This window comes from Psittacula echo (assembly GCF_963264785.1).
Source record: "Psittacula echo genome assembly, chromosome: 1".
NCBI lineage: Eukaryota > Metazoa > Chordata > Aves > Psittaciformes > Psittacidae > Psittacula > Psittacula echo.
In genome coordinates this window covers 79,988,709-80,005,695 of record NC_137735.1, presented here as the reverse complement: position 1 = coordinate 80,005,695, position 16,987 = coordinate 79,988,709, and the positions used below count along the sequence as shown (strand labels likewise).

Here is a 16,987-nt window from a genome sequence, read left to right as displayed (position 1 = left end):
CTGTGAGGAAAGGAAAAAGGGGAAAACCAAGGGGGAAAGGAGGGGAGCTCGCGCAGCGCCTGTGTTTGAGCATGGGATGAGTGCTGGGGCAGGCGGACAAGTGGGAACAGACGGACTGAGGGCTTGTTGGATAAATGCGGACGGGAGTGAAGGAGGAAGCATGGAGAGCGTATAGGAATCGGGAACAGGTAGAAAAGAAAATGCTCAGTCGTGCTATAGCCACGGCTGCGGTGGTTGCTTTGAAACTGGTGGCGGAGGGATGTCAGGCAAAGGTGGAGGTGGGGGAGAGGGCTCTTACCGGATGGGTGTGCGTGCTGGATGTTGGAAGTGGAGGCTGCCCTTGGGGGGTAGTGCCATGGGGTGGCTCTGGTGACTGAATTGGAACTAGACTGATGGGGACCTGGGGAATCTACCCTAGCAGATCCACTGGTTACGTTAAAGCTAGGGACTAGAGGAAATCCAGTGGAATTTTTAGTGGGTACAGGAGCAACTTATTCAGCGTTAAATCGGAGGGAAAAGAATTTGTTACAGTTGTAGGAGCTACTGGCTGCCAAGGAAAAGGAAACAAAAAAAAAAGGGCATTCTTTCTGAAACCTTTAGAGTACAAATTGGGAAACCAAATGGGAACGCACAAATTTTTATGCGTGCCGAATTCTCTAAAATCTTTATTAGGGCAAGAAGCAACATTTAAGGAAGGCAAAATGGAATGAAGAGTTAAAACCGATCAATTAATTCCAGTTTTGAGTTTAATTCAACAGAAAAGCGAACAGGAGGACCTCCCTGAAATAGAAGAAATCCTTAATCCTTACCATTGGCCAAAGAAGCCCAAAATTTATTTGCTTTTGAATGGAAAATCCTGACCCGGGAAGGAAAACCCAATTAACTTGGTCGGTATTACCTCAAGGGTTTCAAAACAGTCCGATGAGTTTCGGAAGTCAGTTAGCACGAGAACTAGAATCACGGAAGCCACCCACTCAGACGGGGACTCTGTTACAGTATGTGGATGACCTATTAATTGCCACAGAAACAAAGGAAGAACGTGTCCAGTGGATGGTGGGATTATTGAATTTCCTGGGACTGAATGGCTATCGGGTATCCAAACAAAAGGCCCAACTAATTCCAACCTGAGTTTCCTACTTAGGCTATGAAGTAACAGGAGGACAGAGAGAACTTGGAATTGTTAGAAAAGAAGCCATTTGTCAATCTCCATGACCGTTGACCATCAAGGAGCTCCAGATGTTCCTGGGAATGACCATATGCCGCAGACTTCAGATCCGTGACTATGGTGTTCTGGTAAGACCGCTATATGAACTGTTAAAAGGAAATCCTCCCTCTTTGGAATGGACTGATTCAGCAGAGAGGGCTTTTAGAAATTCAGAAACAGAGCTAATGAGAGCTCCAGCTCTGGGGCTTCCCAATGTAAGCAAACCCTTTTGGCTATATTCTTATGAAAACCAAGGAATAGCCTTGGGGGGGGTCCTTGCTCGGAAACTAGGGCCCTATAAAAGGCCAGTGGCATACTTTTTGAAACAGCTGGATGAAGCGAGCAAAGGATGGCCCGGATGCCTAAGGGCTGTGGCAGCGGTTGTCATGAATACTGAAGAGGCTTGCAAATTCACCTTGGGACAAAAGATCCCTGTGCTAGTGTCCCAAGTTGTATCAGCAGTCCTGGAGCAGAAAGGAGCCCACTGGTTGTCTCCTTCATGGTTTGTAAAATACCAGGCCACCCTTGTGGAACACGATGATACAGAAATTGTGGTCACACATTCACTGTGAATCCAGCATCCTTTTTGCAGGAGCAACCGACAGAACCACTAACACGTGACTGCTTGGCCACTGTAGAGACTGTATATTCGAGCCAACCGGATTTGATTCTTGGTTTACTGATGGTAGTAGCTCCGTGAAAAATGGTGAACGAAAGGCAGGATATGCCGTTACCACCACTTCACAGATAATAGAAGCTGAACCTTTACCCGCAAACACCTCCACCCAAAAGGCAGAATGAGAGCCCTAGTATTGGCCAAAGACAAAAGGATAAATATTTGGACTGATTCTAAATATGCATTTGGTGTGGTCCATGCACATGGTGCCACATCTGGAAAGAATGAGGACTTTTGAACGTACAAGGGAAACAGATTCAACATGCTACAGAAACTGCTGCTCAGCTACCTGAGGAAGTAGCTGTTATGTATTGTAGAGGGCATCAACAAGGTGACCCTAATCAGGAAACTGGAAATGATTTGGCCGATTCTGAAGCCAAACAAGAAGCTGAACAATCTGAAATCATGTCCTTAATCCCTGATGGCAAACTAACAACTGAGAAGTCTGAACCTAGATATTCAAGAGAGGATAAAAAGTTGATTGAAGGTCTGAAGAGACAGGAAAACCAAGAGGGTTGGGTTCAGATACCTGATGGGCGAATTGTAATTCCCTCTAATCACCTCTGAAAGTTAGTTCAGGAGGAACATAATGAAACTCATTGGGTAGCAACTCTTTATCTACAGATTATAGGAAGGAATCTATACACCGTAGTTCAGTTAGTGACAGAACAATGTCAGCTCTGTCTTAAGAATAATCCTAAAACTGACAATAGGAATCAAATTGGGACAATTGGGAGAGGAAGTTATCCAGGACAAGAGTGGCAAATAGATTTTTTTGAATTCCTGAGAAAAGAAGGTTATTGATATTTGTTGGTGTTAAAAGACTATTAGGGACAAGAGCAACAGGTTTAGATTATCCGATTCACCCTTTGAGATCTGGAGACTGGGTTTAAGAATATTAGACCTGTGTACAAAGAAATGCCACAGGTGTAGGTCACTGTTCAAACTGCAATCACACTATTAATAGAGATGGTATCATAGTTCAGTGGTGGCCCGTGCCTGAAGGGAAAGGATGGTATTGGTTATGTGGAGAAAATGCTCCTAAGACTCTACCTCAACTGGAAGGCGCGTGCACCTTAGGTGCTGTGGTACCCAGGTTTTGGCTTCACAAGGAGGGGTTTGTTCCATAATCAATGGTTCCTATATAGATCAAAGTGGCAGAATTGAAACAGATCTGGAGGAAATTTGGAAATAAACTGAAATATTTCACGCGATGACCAAGGATGATACATACCTCTTGGGTTTTTGAAGAAACATGGAGAAAGTTAACTTCATGGTTACCTAATCTCTCCTAGTTGAGGCAGCTGGTTGCAGGAATCGTACTAATAATTGTTTTAACGCTGATTACTTGTAACATGATAGTGTTCTTTTTGGTATTGTAAAAGGTCTGTAACTGTTTATGAAGATTGGAAAAGACATAAGGTTAGGCAACAAGTTGGAAGTGGTAAATACTTTGCCAGAACTCCTGAGTAAAGTGGAGTTACCTAGCAAAAGGATTTGCAAAGGTAAAAGAAAAGGGGGGGCTTGATATAAGGAAAGCAAGTGCCTGGAAAACCTAGGGTTAAGACACTTTTAACTTAGGTCTAAGCTAGAGAACAACATTTGTGTTGTAAGTTTGTGGTGTGATAACAGAATTTAGTAGTCTTGCTAACAAGAGTGAGTTATTTCTTTCCATCCTTCTAATGAGTGACCATCCTTCTAATTATCAGTTAGGCTGGAGACAGTGACTCCCGAACATCTGCTAGCTTGGGAGGCAATAAATTTTTGTGGATGAAGGTCCCACTGTTCTAAATGTTTGTCTGCTATCGGAAGCTTGCAGATATGGCTGGTTTCAGCTCCTTTGTGATTACTGGGGCATCCAACTGTGCCAAAGGTGAAAAGTGCACCCTGAAGAAGACTGCTTACTTCATCTTGAAGACCCCTGCCCACGACCATCGGCCATTGGAGGGCAGTGCACAAGCACCAAAAGGGAGAAGACTTATGATAATGAGTACCTAAAGTAATTGTAATTTCCCCACCGAACTCTCGAACCTAATGAATATGCATGTTGGTGTGTAATAAATACCTGCTTGCTTAACCTCTCGAGGTGCAAGTTAGGAGAAGCGATCCCCCTTGCACCCGGCGCCGTAATAAACATACCTGCTTTAGAACTCTCTTTGAGTTGTAGAGTCTGATTTCGTGCTTCAGTACAGATGTGTCTTCTGAAGGGTTGTTTGTGCTGGCGAGAGAAACGAGGTGGCTTAAAACTGCTCTGGGATCCTAATGCGAGCAAGTAGAATGAGTTGACTGTCCTTGCCTTTGTTTTGTAAGGTAGGCGAGTGTGGGGGTTCATTTTTGTCCTCATCCCCCTGATCTTTACCAGGAGTTTTCCATAAATCAAGGCAGGATACAGATTTGGAGAGCCGATTGACCCCTATTCTCCGCTTGGTGTCTTAATCCTATCCTGACCTACTGTAGGGATTATTTAGCAAGTTGGAAAAGCCTCATGCCCTGTCTGCAGCTCCCTGTGCCTTGATACAAGGTGTGACATTTAGAGCGGATTCCTGACATGGCAGGAGGAAGAAGTGGAAGTGGCTCATGGTGTGGGGCAAGCATGTACAGCGTGCGAGCTCTGCACTATTTCTGGTGCAGGACGGCACGGAGCCCTGCGTGTTGGGGAATGGCACTGGTGCATCCAGTGTTCACACTGGTTCTGGCTTCCCCAGGTTGCTTGTCTGTGGCGCAAAGCCTCCGGAGCTGCTGTGCTTCCCCAGCTGGCTCCTCCTGCCTGGAGAGCGCAGGGGCTGCTGGGCCAGGCTCCTCCAATTTGGCACTGCTTAAGGCCGTGGGATTTGACAAGTTGCCATGTTGTGTTCTGCTGCTGGCAGGAGAATCCCAGGCTTGCTTCCCCCCCTCCATGTATTTAAATGATCCCTTTGCTCCTACGGTCCTGAACTGGCTGTCGAGTTGGCAATGGAGAGAGGGTTTTGTCACTTTTAAACCTGTTGGAAACTTGGATGTGGGCAGTAGGAGCTCCCCTGTGGCAGAAATGAGAGAGAAGTATGTGCTGCATCTTCCAATGGTTGTGTTGAGCAGGTTGAAAATCGGCTGTCTTCAAGGCATCCCATGAAAGTGGTGTTGTGACCAGCATATTAAAATCAGGCCACCAAAGTCTTCCTGTCGTGTTTATGCAAGGAGATGCTTGTTAGTGCTAGCTGTCCCCTGGCCAGCCCAGTGCTTTTGGATGTCTGCTTGTGTCTTGTGCAGAGCCAGTGCCTTTTGTCCCTTTCTAGCTGATGGAAGGATGCGGAGTTCCCATTTAACACATCCCTGGCTGTATAATGCAGCTCTTGCTGAAACTAGTCAGATTAAAAGCATGAAATGAAATGAGCTGTGCAAGGAGCAGTCAGCTAACCCACCATCCCCACTGATCTAAACATCAGAGAGTGGAGATCTTAAATGGTATCAATGTTTAAAGGGACTCTTGGAATTGCTTTGTCTGCCAGGCTTTGGGATGGATCTGGCCCTCTGTGGAGCATCCTGCTGCCTCCCTGTGCTGCAGAATTGTGGGGGACCCTTGTTTGTGCAGTTGGTGCAGCATAATAGGGAATGACGTAATAATAGGGCTGTCTGCTTAACCAGGGAAGCTTGCTGGGAATGGACTTGTGAGCTACTTTGAGTTTGTGGTGCTCTGTGAGACAGCTTGTGGAGCGGTTCTGCGCGAATTGCAACAACTTCAGCGGGCAGCAGGTGAGCCCTCGCAGTCACTCACAATGTGCCGTTGTGCTGGAGAGCAGAAATGGGTACCTTTTGTTTCAGGAATGTATGTACAGGCTTCATGCTTTCCACTTACCAAGTTCCAAAACCCAAACATCGAAATTACTGCCTAGATTTATTGTGTTGTTCTGTTTTGAATTCCAAGTCTCAGATGTTGCTGTTAACTGAAAGTTCGTCCTCAGCAATAAGCCCTGCTGTCTGACTGGAAGGAACTTGGATTTAAGAGACATCAGACATGAATGTCACAGAGTGAACAAGACTCAAGTTTCCTGTGTGGGTCAACATTGGTGATATGCTGGAGATGTTGCTGGACTTCTTAAATCATGTCTGCAGCTGAGCTTTGATTTGGGATTGAGCAAGACATTTTCTAGTGCCTGTTTCTGCTGTTCGTTTATTTACTTGCCTCGGCCAGGTTGGACTTGGAGAAACCTTCTCTAGTGGAAAGTGTCCCTGCCCGTGGCAGGGGTTTGGAACTGGATGAGCTTTAAGGCAGCTTCCAACCCAAACCATTCTGTGACTTTATGACTGTATGACTCTGCAGCAAGCAGTACAGAAGCCAGGCTGGTGTCTGAGATAGCTTGGATGAAATTGTGTGTTTGTTCCTGTGGGATAGGAGATTGTGGCTGGAGGAGGTGAGACATCTGGAATGTATGTTATATGCTCCAGGTCTCAGATGCTCGGTTTGGGTCTGAGGGAGGCATGGTTTTGTCCTTAGCTAGAGTGTAACCGACTGCTGGGAAAATCAAGGCCCTGAAGGAGGTATCTGGAAGGAGGCTTGCTCTGATAACGAAAGGTGTTTTCTGGTTGAGACAGACTAAGCAGAGTGGAGAGACTGACTTGATTGTCTCGTCTTTTTATACTCCTTTCTACTTCTGAAGAGGAACTAGATAATACTGTTTTCCAGTGGGTGGTTCCCGTGCCTAGGATTTTATCTCCTGAAAACAATCTTTATCTTTGTTGCTTACTGGTGAAAGTCTTGGGGCCCCTTTGGAGAAAAGCCTCTTGTGTGTAAGCATTGTCAGACCCGTGGGTTCCGCTTTCATTCCTGGCCAGTGAAAATGTAAACTGAGTGTCCTTTGCCCTCTTTGTTCTGGGGATGCAGGGAACTTCAGCTCTGTGTGCCAGCCGCAGGCTTGCCTGAAGGGAACGGGAAGGCCTCTCAGCCCTGCCTTATATAACCTAGATGAGGCTTGTAGATGGAGGAGCATGGCTGGGACATGAGTCCCAGTGGCGTCCAGGCAGCGAAGGGTTCACACGCTTTCCGGAGTAAAAGAGAAAGCTTTCAGCTGAAAAGTCAGAGTAGCAGCTGTCCATGTAGGAAATCTAATGTGGAATAAACTGGTGGTCCAGCGGTGTTCTGAACCCAGCCTGCTGCTGGAGAGACTGCAGCGCTGGATACTGTCCCTGTGTGTAGCAAAGGGGAGGCAGGGGAAAGAAGGCGAAACGGCTTTGCGTAGAAAGGGGGGTTAAGGTGAAACTGATGACTGTAATGGTGAGAAATGCCCAGAGATCCCTGGTCTTAGGTAAGGATCTCGTTCTGCGGTCTCTTGTAGAGCAGAGATGTGAATTTAAAAAGCAAATGGAAAACAAGCCTGCTCATACTACTAGAGATACCTCAAGGCATTTATGAAGCTTTAGTCTTCCTGTTCCCTTCCCTGTGGCTATTGTAACATGTTTTCTGGTTCTCCTTCTAGGTATAACTGCTGAGACTTTCTAAAATGCCTTTATGCTTCCGGAATTACGTCGCGTATGCCGTACCTGGAGTGCTGGCACTTCTCGGGTGCTGGTGGATTTATTCCCATAGAAAAAAGCATGGAACCTATCCAGATGAAGAAGCAGTAGGTGCTGCAGAGCAGCAGGAAGAAGTGACAGAGCAGGATTCCACACCAGGAACAGAACCATGTGTTCCTCAAAGACAGCTCTCCTTGCTGGAAGGGGAACACACAGAGAACAAAACCTCGACCTCCCTGCTGACAGCAGGGTTGACGATGCCCTCTGTTATGTGTCACCCTGATGAGAGGCTGGATCTCTCACCAGACTGGCCAGTAACAACGAATCAGCCCAGCACCCTTGAGAACGACAGTGAAAAACTAGAAGAAACGGGATCTCAAGACGAAAAGAGTGTCCCTGCTTGTGTTTCTCTGCCCTGGGAGTCTGCCTGTTCGGAGCAGGCAGGGGAAGAAGACGTGTCCAGGTCAATTGCCAGTACTGTCCCTGTGTGTCAGGAGGAGGAGGACACACAGCCAAAAGGGGATGAATTGAGAAGAGAGAAGATTAGAGGAGTGGGTTTGTGCAAGGAAGACATTGAGAAAATTGAGCAAGTGACAATACAGATTGTTTCCGAGGTCATTTTGGCAGCAACTGAGGAAGTGCTGTGGGGTGCTGCAAGTGATGGGTCCACTGAGATCTGCCAGGCTGCTGCCAGTCAAGTTGAGACACCTCTGGAGATGGCAAGCGTTGTTTCCTCTGATCAGATGCTTGCAGAGGAAGCTCCAGTAGGCAGTGAGAATGTTAGGAGTGATGGTGTGGTACCAACATCCCTGCAGGCAGAGGAACAGGGTCAGAATGTGAGACGTTCAAGCTGTTTAACACGTGGCTGTTCATCCAGCCCTGAAGAGGGAGACACAGAAGACTGTTGGCAGAAGAAGCCTGTCCGCAGTGAGGGAGTGCTGCCCGCTCCTGCAGGTGATGGGTCCACTCAGCTCTGCCAGGCTGCTGCTAGCCAAGCTGAGACACCTCTGGAGATGGCAAGTGCTGTTTCCAGTGATCAGACGCTTGCAGAGGAAGCTCCAGTAGCTGATACGAACACTGCTGGAAAGAATGATGCTGCGGTCCTGACATCTCCGCAGACAGAGGAACAGGATCAGGATGTTACACGTTCAAGCTGTTTAACACAAAGCCCCATTGAGGGAGCCACAACAGACTGTCAGATGAAGACCCCTGTGTGCAGTGAGTCCCAAGGAGGTGGTCGGACTCCTGTGGAAAACCACAAAGGTTCTCCAGAAAAGGCGCCTTTGGTTAGGGAGGGCTCTGTGTGCAGCACATCCACATGTGAAGGTGGGGCATGTGTGAAGCGCCCGCTGCAGAGCACAGTGCTGGCTGTTGCATCGGGCCAGCATTCAGAGTTACGTAGTTTATCTGCAACCCGAGACACAAGTGCTGGGCAGAGCTCCAGCCCAAGTGAGACTCAGCCTACTCTGAAGCTGCCTGAAGACAATGAAGTACCATACAGCAATGGAGTACTGCGAGAGGATGGTCCAGACCCATGTAATGAGTGTAGCAAGGCACCAGGAATAGATGGAGACTGCCCACAAGGTAAGCGATTTGAAAATGCTCTTACACACGCACGGTGAACAAGCATTTTATGTGCTGTAACCTTCCTGCTTCAGGACATGTGCAGATAAATCTTCATGTTTAATTTCCCCAGGAAATGACTATTTAGCCCTCAAGTGCTGGTGGGTCTGCATTTGCTCTCTGAATTCATCTCTCTGTAGGATCCAGTGTTAGCTGGCCTACAGGAGGAGCTATGGGGTGTGTATCAGCTCATGTTGGTCTCCTACCAGGTTACATGGCCAATCTGCTAAAACTGAAGTTGTTGCTGTAGTGCAGAAGGCTTCTGGTAGCTATATTGGTTCATGTGGCAAGGCTGGGGTTGTCCTCACCAAATCTGTGCTACAGACCTTCTGTGGGACTTTGTCTTCCAGGTTTCCCGCATCAAGTAGAAAAAGTACTGAGCCTGACTGGCGAGACACAGCTCCTTGAGCTTGATGCCAACGTCCACGCTCTACTTCCAGCAGCACCACTGACACTTCATTCCCTCCTTATGACTGCCTGGGTGAGTCCCAGCTTGCTGGCTATGCTGATGTCGGGGCGGAAGGCTGTTGCTGGTCACTGCCATTGTAGGATGCTGTATCCATGTGGCTGGCTCACAGGCGCCCTCAAACCCAGTGTGATTTTGTGTGGCTGGTTGTTATCCAGCTGATTTAGCTGTTAATAGATCAGGGTTATCTACCTGTTCTTCCACTACTGTTCCCATTGTGCCTGTAGTAACGGTGCACGTAACTGTTTCCTTGGATGTGAAGATAGGCTTTATTCTGGAGAAGTGAATTTATGCTGGGAAATGAAAGGCATTTTGGATGTATTCCAAGCACGGTAATGCTCGGAAGCTGCCCGGCACAGTGGCTCTCTAGCAGTCGGGGCAAAGGACTTTGAAAATGAGGCCTCTGTGACAAATCTTGGACAATCCCTGTGAAGATTACCTTGATGTTTAAAACCTCCATGGGCAGGGAGTCCTGGCAAGTTGCACAGCGTTGATAGTGCAGCATGGCTTGACCCATCATTCCTGACTCTGCTCACTGATCTCTTGGGTAAATAAGTCTTGCAGCTGCTCTGTGCTGATAGTCTTTTTGGGAACAAGATGGGCCCCAGCCCAAGTCTGATTTCCTTGAGAACAGCATGCAGTTAACAATGGGTAGTCTTCTGCTCCTGCTCCAAAGCAGTCTTTAGAAGTGAAATACTACAGTGCCGTGGCTGTAAGCCTCAGGAGGTGCTGGTGGAACAGGGAGTTGCTGTGAATGAAGCTTCGAGTTGCAGTGAACACTAATGAGAGCTTCTTTCCTCCACGTGACAGCTCTTCCTCCCGGATGGAGTCACTGTGCCGGTGGTCGTGGCGCACCAAGTTGATGCAGGGCACATGTTCCTGCAGCAGCACACTCACCCCACTTTCTACGTCCTGAGGAGCCTTGAGCAGCAGATGTGCATCTGCTACTCTCAACCTGAAATTCCAACCCTGCCAGCTCCAGTAGAAGGCAAGTAACTTGACTGTTCACTTAAGAAACTTCGAGGGTCATGTGAAATCCTGCTGCCTTGAGTTAGGCTTGGGAGGTTTCCCAGTGCATGAGGTGTGATAGTTCGTTGGTTATTCCATTGATTTGGGCTTTTTTTTAAGCTCTGTTCTTCCTCACCCCATTCATCCCTGAATACTTCTCCAGCCACATAGTTGCACATTGAAATTTGGAAGGACGTAAGTCAGTCTTGGGTTATTTCTTATCTACCTGGCACCTGGTATATTTTTGCTGACAAAGTGTGGAGCTACTCCCGCATCTTCCTAGTGTCACTGCCTGTACATGGTCTAAAGTGGAGGGTGCATCACATGGAAAGGAGTTATTCGTCATAACTAATGCCTGAAGTGCTGATTTCTGGAAATCCGCTGAGCTTTCTTCTCTGTACCCTTATGTTCCGCAGTCGGTATTATCTGCGCAGCTCCAGGCCTGGATGGGGCATGGCTACGGGCTCAAGTTATCAGCTACTTTGAAGAGACCAGTGAAGTGGAACTCAGATATGTGGACTATGGAGGATATGCCAAAGTGAAGGCTGACACAGTCAGACCAATCAGGTCTCTAGCTCCTCTTCCATGGCCTGAGGCCAAATCTGGCTCGAATCTTCTTCAGAGGCATCTGTATTGTTTGAATTCCTTCCGGGTTTTTCCACAGCTGAAGTGGGAATTGGTAGAAAGGTTTGCCTCAGCAGCAGGGGTGGGTTCCCTGGCAGCAGAGCAAGCTCTCACAAGGCTTTATTGAAGGGGAAGGAAGAGGAAATTGTGACTTCTGTCACTTCAGCATGGCAGCTGAGCAAAAGGATGCCTTTGGGAGGCCCCAAGGTGTAGTTAGTTGCTGAGCTAGGAATAAGATTGGGATTCTCTGTGCTCCAGCCCCACTGTCTGGGAGAGCTGTATTGGATGAGGGTTTTCTTACACAAGCTCATTAAATACTTGCTTGTGCCCAGAGGTGGGAGGAAAGCAGTCAAGCCTCCATGGTGGAGGTGGCTTTTGCTTGGAGCCCAGTCCAACGTGGCGTGCTCATCAGACAATGGGTTGCTGCTGCTGCTTAGATTGCTGGGAGGTTGTTTTTGACTGTCATCAATGTTACACTAAATCCCTCTTACAGCAATTGATTAATCAATGTCACCTTAGAGAATACAGGAGTGACTTAAAGCCCTGTTCTTATTCTGATGGATTCTCTTTTCTTTAAGGTCTGACTTTTTATTGTTGCCTTTCCAAGGAGCAGAAGTTTTCCTGGACAATGTGGTGCCTCTTGCAGGTAATGGAGCTCCTGACAAGTACTATTGGCGGTCCCACTGCAGTGTCAGTGGGTGCCAGCGGTGGGCAAGCAATGATCGTGCCTGAACCTTCCCTCTCTTATTGCTAGCACAGCTCTGGTGTGACTAGAGCAAGGACTGGAAAAAATGAATTTTATTCTTCTAAATGTGCTAGCATGGCAGAACCTGTCAGACTCCAGGGGAAAGATGATAAATGTCCAGGCTTTTTCCGGCTTGGAGGAGAGGGTGAATTACTCTTCTAAAGAGCAAGTTGGCAGGGCTGGCAGTGTATTAAGTGAAGTAGCTGTAACCACTCTGCCACCTTCTGTCATAAAGTAGCTGTAAATGCAAACTTAGTTTTAATGTGTTAAACCAATATCTGATACTTTCCTACTAAGGTGACTGACGTGTATAGTTCTGTGTTCAAAATGCTACCGTTCAAGCCCCGGCAGAGTGTCATGGTGGTAGAGATGCCTGATGCCTGGGGGCCTAAGAAGCTGCCTTGTACGGAAGGGGTTTCTGTGGGAGCTGGGGGTCAGGCGGGTCAGTAGTGTCTTCAGGGTCAGTGAAGCCCTGAGGCCCTTGAGCTTAGTTTATTAAGGATCAAAATACTAATGACCGCTGAAAGGTACTGCAGATACGCACTTTTCTATTGTTAAAGCCTCCTAATTCATCAGCCACTTAAATTCCTATTAACTTAGCTAGTGGCTTTAGAAAGCACTTCATTCTTCCTTTCAGCAACCCAGCAGGCATAATGCTTGTGTGATCTCCAGCTTAATAGACTGGTTTCAGCAACAGTGGGTGAGGATTTGCTGGCCTAATGGATGTAGGAGGTCAGGCAAGGTGAGCTTAATAGTCCCTTCTGGCCTTTGAAGCCTGTGACTGTCATTTGTTTTCTCCTGCTCTTCCCCAAGATGAGGATCGCTTCTCCCCTGAAGCTGACGCAGCTGTTGGCGAGATGACCAGAGGCGCAGTCCTTGAGGCGCAGGTACGTGGAGCTGTTGGGAAAAGTCTTGTTGCTGATGGTACTACTGCTGTGACTCTGTGCACCCCCCATCCTGTGTGTGTGAAGACAGACAACAAAGCCAGAGCCTGGAAGTCTGGCTGCTGAGCAGGGTCTTGATGAGAACTTCCTGGTGTAGCATCAGTTCCCGCTCAGGGCTGTGTGGCTGGGGAGGGATGAGTATTCCCTCTTGTGAGTGATGTGGGCAGAAAGCCAGGGTATGGATTTGAGTGATGAAAGTGAACTTGCCCACAGGGTGTTCCAGCTGCTGCCTGGTGGCAGGAGCTGCATTTCCTCCAGCCTACACATAGGAAGGGGTGTCTGATAGGGAGCGAATGATGCTGGCATTGCATCCTTCACGGCTCACAGCAGAACTGCTGCCCACTCTGGTTTTTCTGTGTTTCCAGGTCACAAATTATGACAGTGCAACAGGACTGCCACTGATACAGCTGTGGAACCTGACGGGCAATGAGGTGCGTGCGTTGACGTACCTCTTTTGTTGGAATTGATGCCGATGCAGGCTTCCTGTTGTTGATTAGGAACTTGCTGATCGTTTTTTCTCTAGTGGTTTGTTCACCTTTCTACTTTTTGTTTTCTTTCTTTTCACCTCCCTTTAGGTGGTGTCCGTAAACAGAACTCTGGTGGAAAGAGGCCTTGCTGGGTGGATTGACTACTAGCAATGTCCTACCATTTCCCTAGAAACACATACCTCATCTCGGTGAAAGGCAGGGTTATTAAAAGCCATAATGACAAATACTGTAGCTTTAAAGCAAAAAGTCGTCTCTGGCCTCTATTCAAAAGCTGAATGGGAAAAACCTTAAAACCTTAGGGCTCGTTCGAAGGTAGCAGATGCTCCTTAAGCTGTGATTGTTCCACATGTATAATACCCGTGAACTTAGTGTCTGCTTTCCCTTCAAAGTTAGAATTATAGAATCATAGAATAGTTAGGGTTGGAAAGGACCTTAAGATCATCTAGTTCCAACCCCCCTGCCATGGGCAGGAACACTTCCCACTAAAGCATGCCGCCCAAGGCCTCATCCAGCCTGGCCTTGAACTCCGCCAAGGATGGACCATTCACAACCTCCCTGGGCAACCCATTCCAGTGCCTCACCACCCTAACAGTAAAGAACTTCTTCCTTATATCCAGTCTAAACTTCCCCTGTTTAAGTTTGAACCCGTTCCCCCTTGTCCTGTCGCTACAGTCCCTGACGCATAGTCCATCCCCAGCATCCTTGTAGGCCCCCTTCAGATACCGAAAGGCTGCTATGAGGTCTCCACGCAGCCTTCTCTTCTCCAGGCTGAACAGCCCCAACTTTCTCAGCCTGTCTTCATACGAGAGGTGCTCCACTCCCCTGATCATCCTCGTGGCCCTCCTCTGGACTTGTTCCAACAGTTCCATGTCCTTTTTATGTTGAGGACACCAGAACTGCACACAATACTCCAAGTGAGGTCTCAGGAGAGCGGAGTAGAGGGGCAGGATCACTTCCTTCGACCTGCTGGTCACGCAACTTTTGATGCAGCTCGGGATGCGGTTGGCTTTCTGGGCTGCGAGCGCACACTGAAGCTGGCTCATGTTCATTTTCTCATCGACCAACACCCCCAAGTCCTTCTGCGCAGGGCTGCTCTGAATCTCTTCTCTGCCCAACCTGTAGCTGTGCCTGGGATTGCTCCGACCCAGGTGTAGGACCCCTTGCGCTTGGCATGGTTAAACTTCATCAGGTTGGCATCAGCCCACCTCACAAGCGTTACATTGGTTGTCCTTTTTTAACAGGCTCTGCCTATGAAATTAATGAATGTGATTAAGGAATTTAATGTTCAGTGATGGATTTCTTGACTTGAAAATCGTGGCTTTCTCTCTTTCCCTTCAGGACTCGCCGATGCACAAGGCCCTCTTCTGGGTAGCCATGCAGTGCTGCAGCTGGATGAAGTAAACCTGTACTCAGCAGGTACAGACCTGCTTGAGCAGAATCTGCACACCCTGGACAGCCTTCGAATATTCAACGGCAAGGTGAGCTGTTAGCGACCAGCTCTGACTGACACTGGGTTTGTGTGAGCACTTACATCTGTTGATAACGGAAAAAAACACAACTCTTGTCCTCCTGGACACTGGGTAAGCAACTGAAATTGCAATTTGCATTAGGAATTGTTCCACTTGGGTACTACCAAGAGTAAAACTGCGATGTACGTAACTGCGTTCTGAACCGGCACAGAAATGTACAGGTGTGTTGTGTTCAAAGGTGTGTTTGGTATTTCAGTGTAAGCTCTTAAAATTACTCTGTCACTTGTCAAAAGAACACCTTGAGCTATCATGAGCAGCTCTTGGGTCTTCTTTTTCCTGGTCAGAGCCCGGAAGAGGTGTTCATGGAGATCAGGAGGCCCCTCGAGTGGCACTGCAAGCAGATGGACCATTTTGTTGGGTTGAATTTCAACTCCAACTTCAACTTTGCAGTAGTGGGACGCCTCCTGAAGGGTAAGAACACATCTTGCATCTCCTGTTAGAGTTGTGCTTCCTTACCCTTCGTGTGAAGTGTCCTGAGAACATGCTGATGAACACAGTAATGCTTCGTAAATATGCATTGAACATTAAGTACAGTATTCGGTTTTTAACCCCATTTCTTAGGGTACAGGCACCCTTCTGCTACCACTGTAGCAAGAACTGTGAGGGTTTTACACACACTACTAGCTCTGGTTAACAAGCACAGGAACTGTGACAAGTTTGAGGTGAACACCCAGAGCGTGGCTTACCTGGCAGGTAAAAGCAGACAAACCAGCGTTGTTCTCAGTTTGTGCTGACTGAAAATGAATGGATTCTTGTGAGAATTCTTACGGGTTTAGGTTGATAAAATTGTACCAGCGTGAAGGACACTTGTAACTGGGGGTGGACGAGGGGCTGGGCCAGGCTGGGGTGCATCAGAGACAGCGTTTGGGGGGCTGAAGGCTTTGCCCACAGGGCAGCGGCTGTGCAGCAATGGAAACGCTTCAGGGAGGCTGAAGGTTTCTTGATTTAAGCCTTGCAGTGTGTGCCTTACAGTGTGCCAGTTCCTAGTGATCTACAAACAGAAACTGTGACCCTGTGAGGGCAGGTATTTAAGTCAGGTAATTGTGACTGGATGGGGATTAGCATTCTTTTTAAATGGCCTGCTTTGAATCAGAACAAAGACGACCACTGGGACATAACCACTCCGCACTGCAATGCACACAGGAGGAGTTGGTAGTGGGTGGAATGTTGCTTACCTTCAGCGTTGCCTCTCTGCAAAACTTACGTTGACTCTCTTTGGCTTTTTAGCTTTGCTGCCAGTGTCTGAGGAAGTTGGAAGTCGCTGCAGCCTAAAGCACAGGAAGTCTCTCTTGTTGACAGCCGTTTCAATGGAGAATGTTCCCATGGATACCTACCCCATCCATCACAGTGACACTAGCTGTAGGTTGGTTGTCTAACTTTTAGATATTTCACATACATTTCAATGTCTGTTTCCTTTAATAAATTATCCAAAGGTAACCTGTGTTCTGTTAAAAACTCAGTCACAGAAATTTGGGTATCAAAATTCATAGAGATTTAATTCTGAGGTCTGTAAAGCTATTGCAGAGCTGAACTGCTTTGGAGGTTGTTCAACTCTTTGCTAACATCTTTCTACAAGACCTAATTTCATCTCGTTTATATTTTAGAAGAAAGTTTTACTTGTCCTTTTATAAGTAGTCACTTTACCCTTGTCATGAAAATCTCACCACCTGAGAGCCTGTCTATATGCAGCACAGATATAAGCTGAGAAACCCACCTCAAAGTGATGGGGAGGGCCAGTTTCTCTCAATGGGGAGCACTTTACTCAGTGTCTGTCTTCTCAGCATCCAGTTTTGTCTTGCCTTGTAGGCAGTTTCGCTTGTGTGCTTTTCACTGCTTTATTGTTTATCTCTTCAGCATTACATCCATATCAGATTGTTAGCCTTCACTAGTCAGTTTTGCAAGCAAAGTAATGACTATCTCTTTCTCTGTGTTTTGGGGAGATTGACCTGTTAGGAGAGACGGGTTTAATACAGGATAGTTTGGCTATTTGCACAATTTATGCCTAAATATGCACAGTTCTAAAGATTTTCTGAATTGAATTTCTCTGCACTTTCAGGACACTAAAAGAAAACCAACCCTGGTCATCACCAAGGGAAAGGTGCCTCCGTCACTCGCTGCCCCAGTCCCCAGCCCTGGGGGGGGGTGGAGGGGAATCTGAAATGCCATTCGTTGGCCCCTCTGGATGCACTGGAT

General features: G+C 47.5%; 2 protein-coding genes across 2 annotated transcripts in view; one reads left to right on the top strand and one right to left on the bottom strand.

Annotated features, from left to right (window-relative positions):
* LOC308232915 (protein spinster homolog 3-like) overlaps nucleotides 1-16,987 on the bottom strand; it is a gene marked incomplete at both ends in the record, with an annotated part of 90,319 nt that overhangs the window by 35,277 nt on the left and 38,055 nt on the right.
* Nucleotides 7,625-13,412, top strand: LOC308226927 (uncharacterized protein; the record flags this gene model as incomplete). The annotated part of the gene is made up of 8 exons (XM_080629089.1): nucleotides 7,625-8,951; nucleotides 9,341-9,471; nucleotides 10,267-10,444; nucleotides 10,881-11,031; nucleotides 11,667-11,734; nucleotides 12,647-12,720; nucleotides 13,143-13,208; nucleotides 13,353-13,412. 8 exons carry the CDS (start codon nucleotides 7,625-7,627, stop codon nucleotides 13,410-13,412), a joined length of 2,055 nt encoding a protein of 684 aa, XP_080485215.1.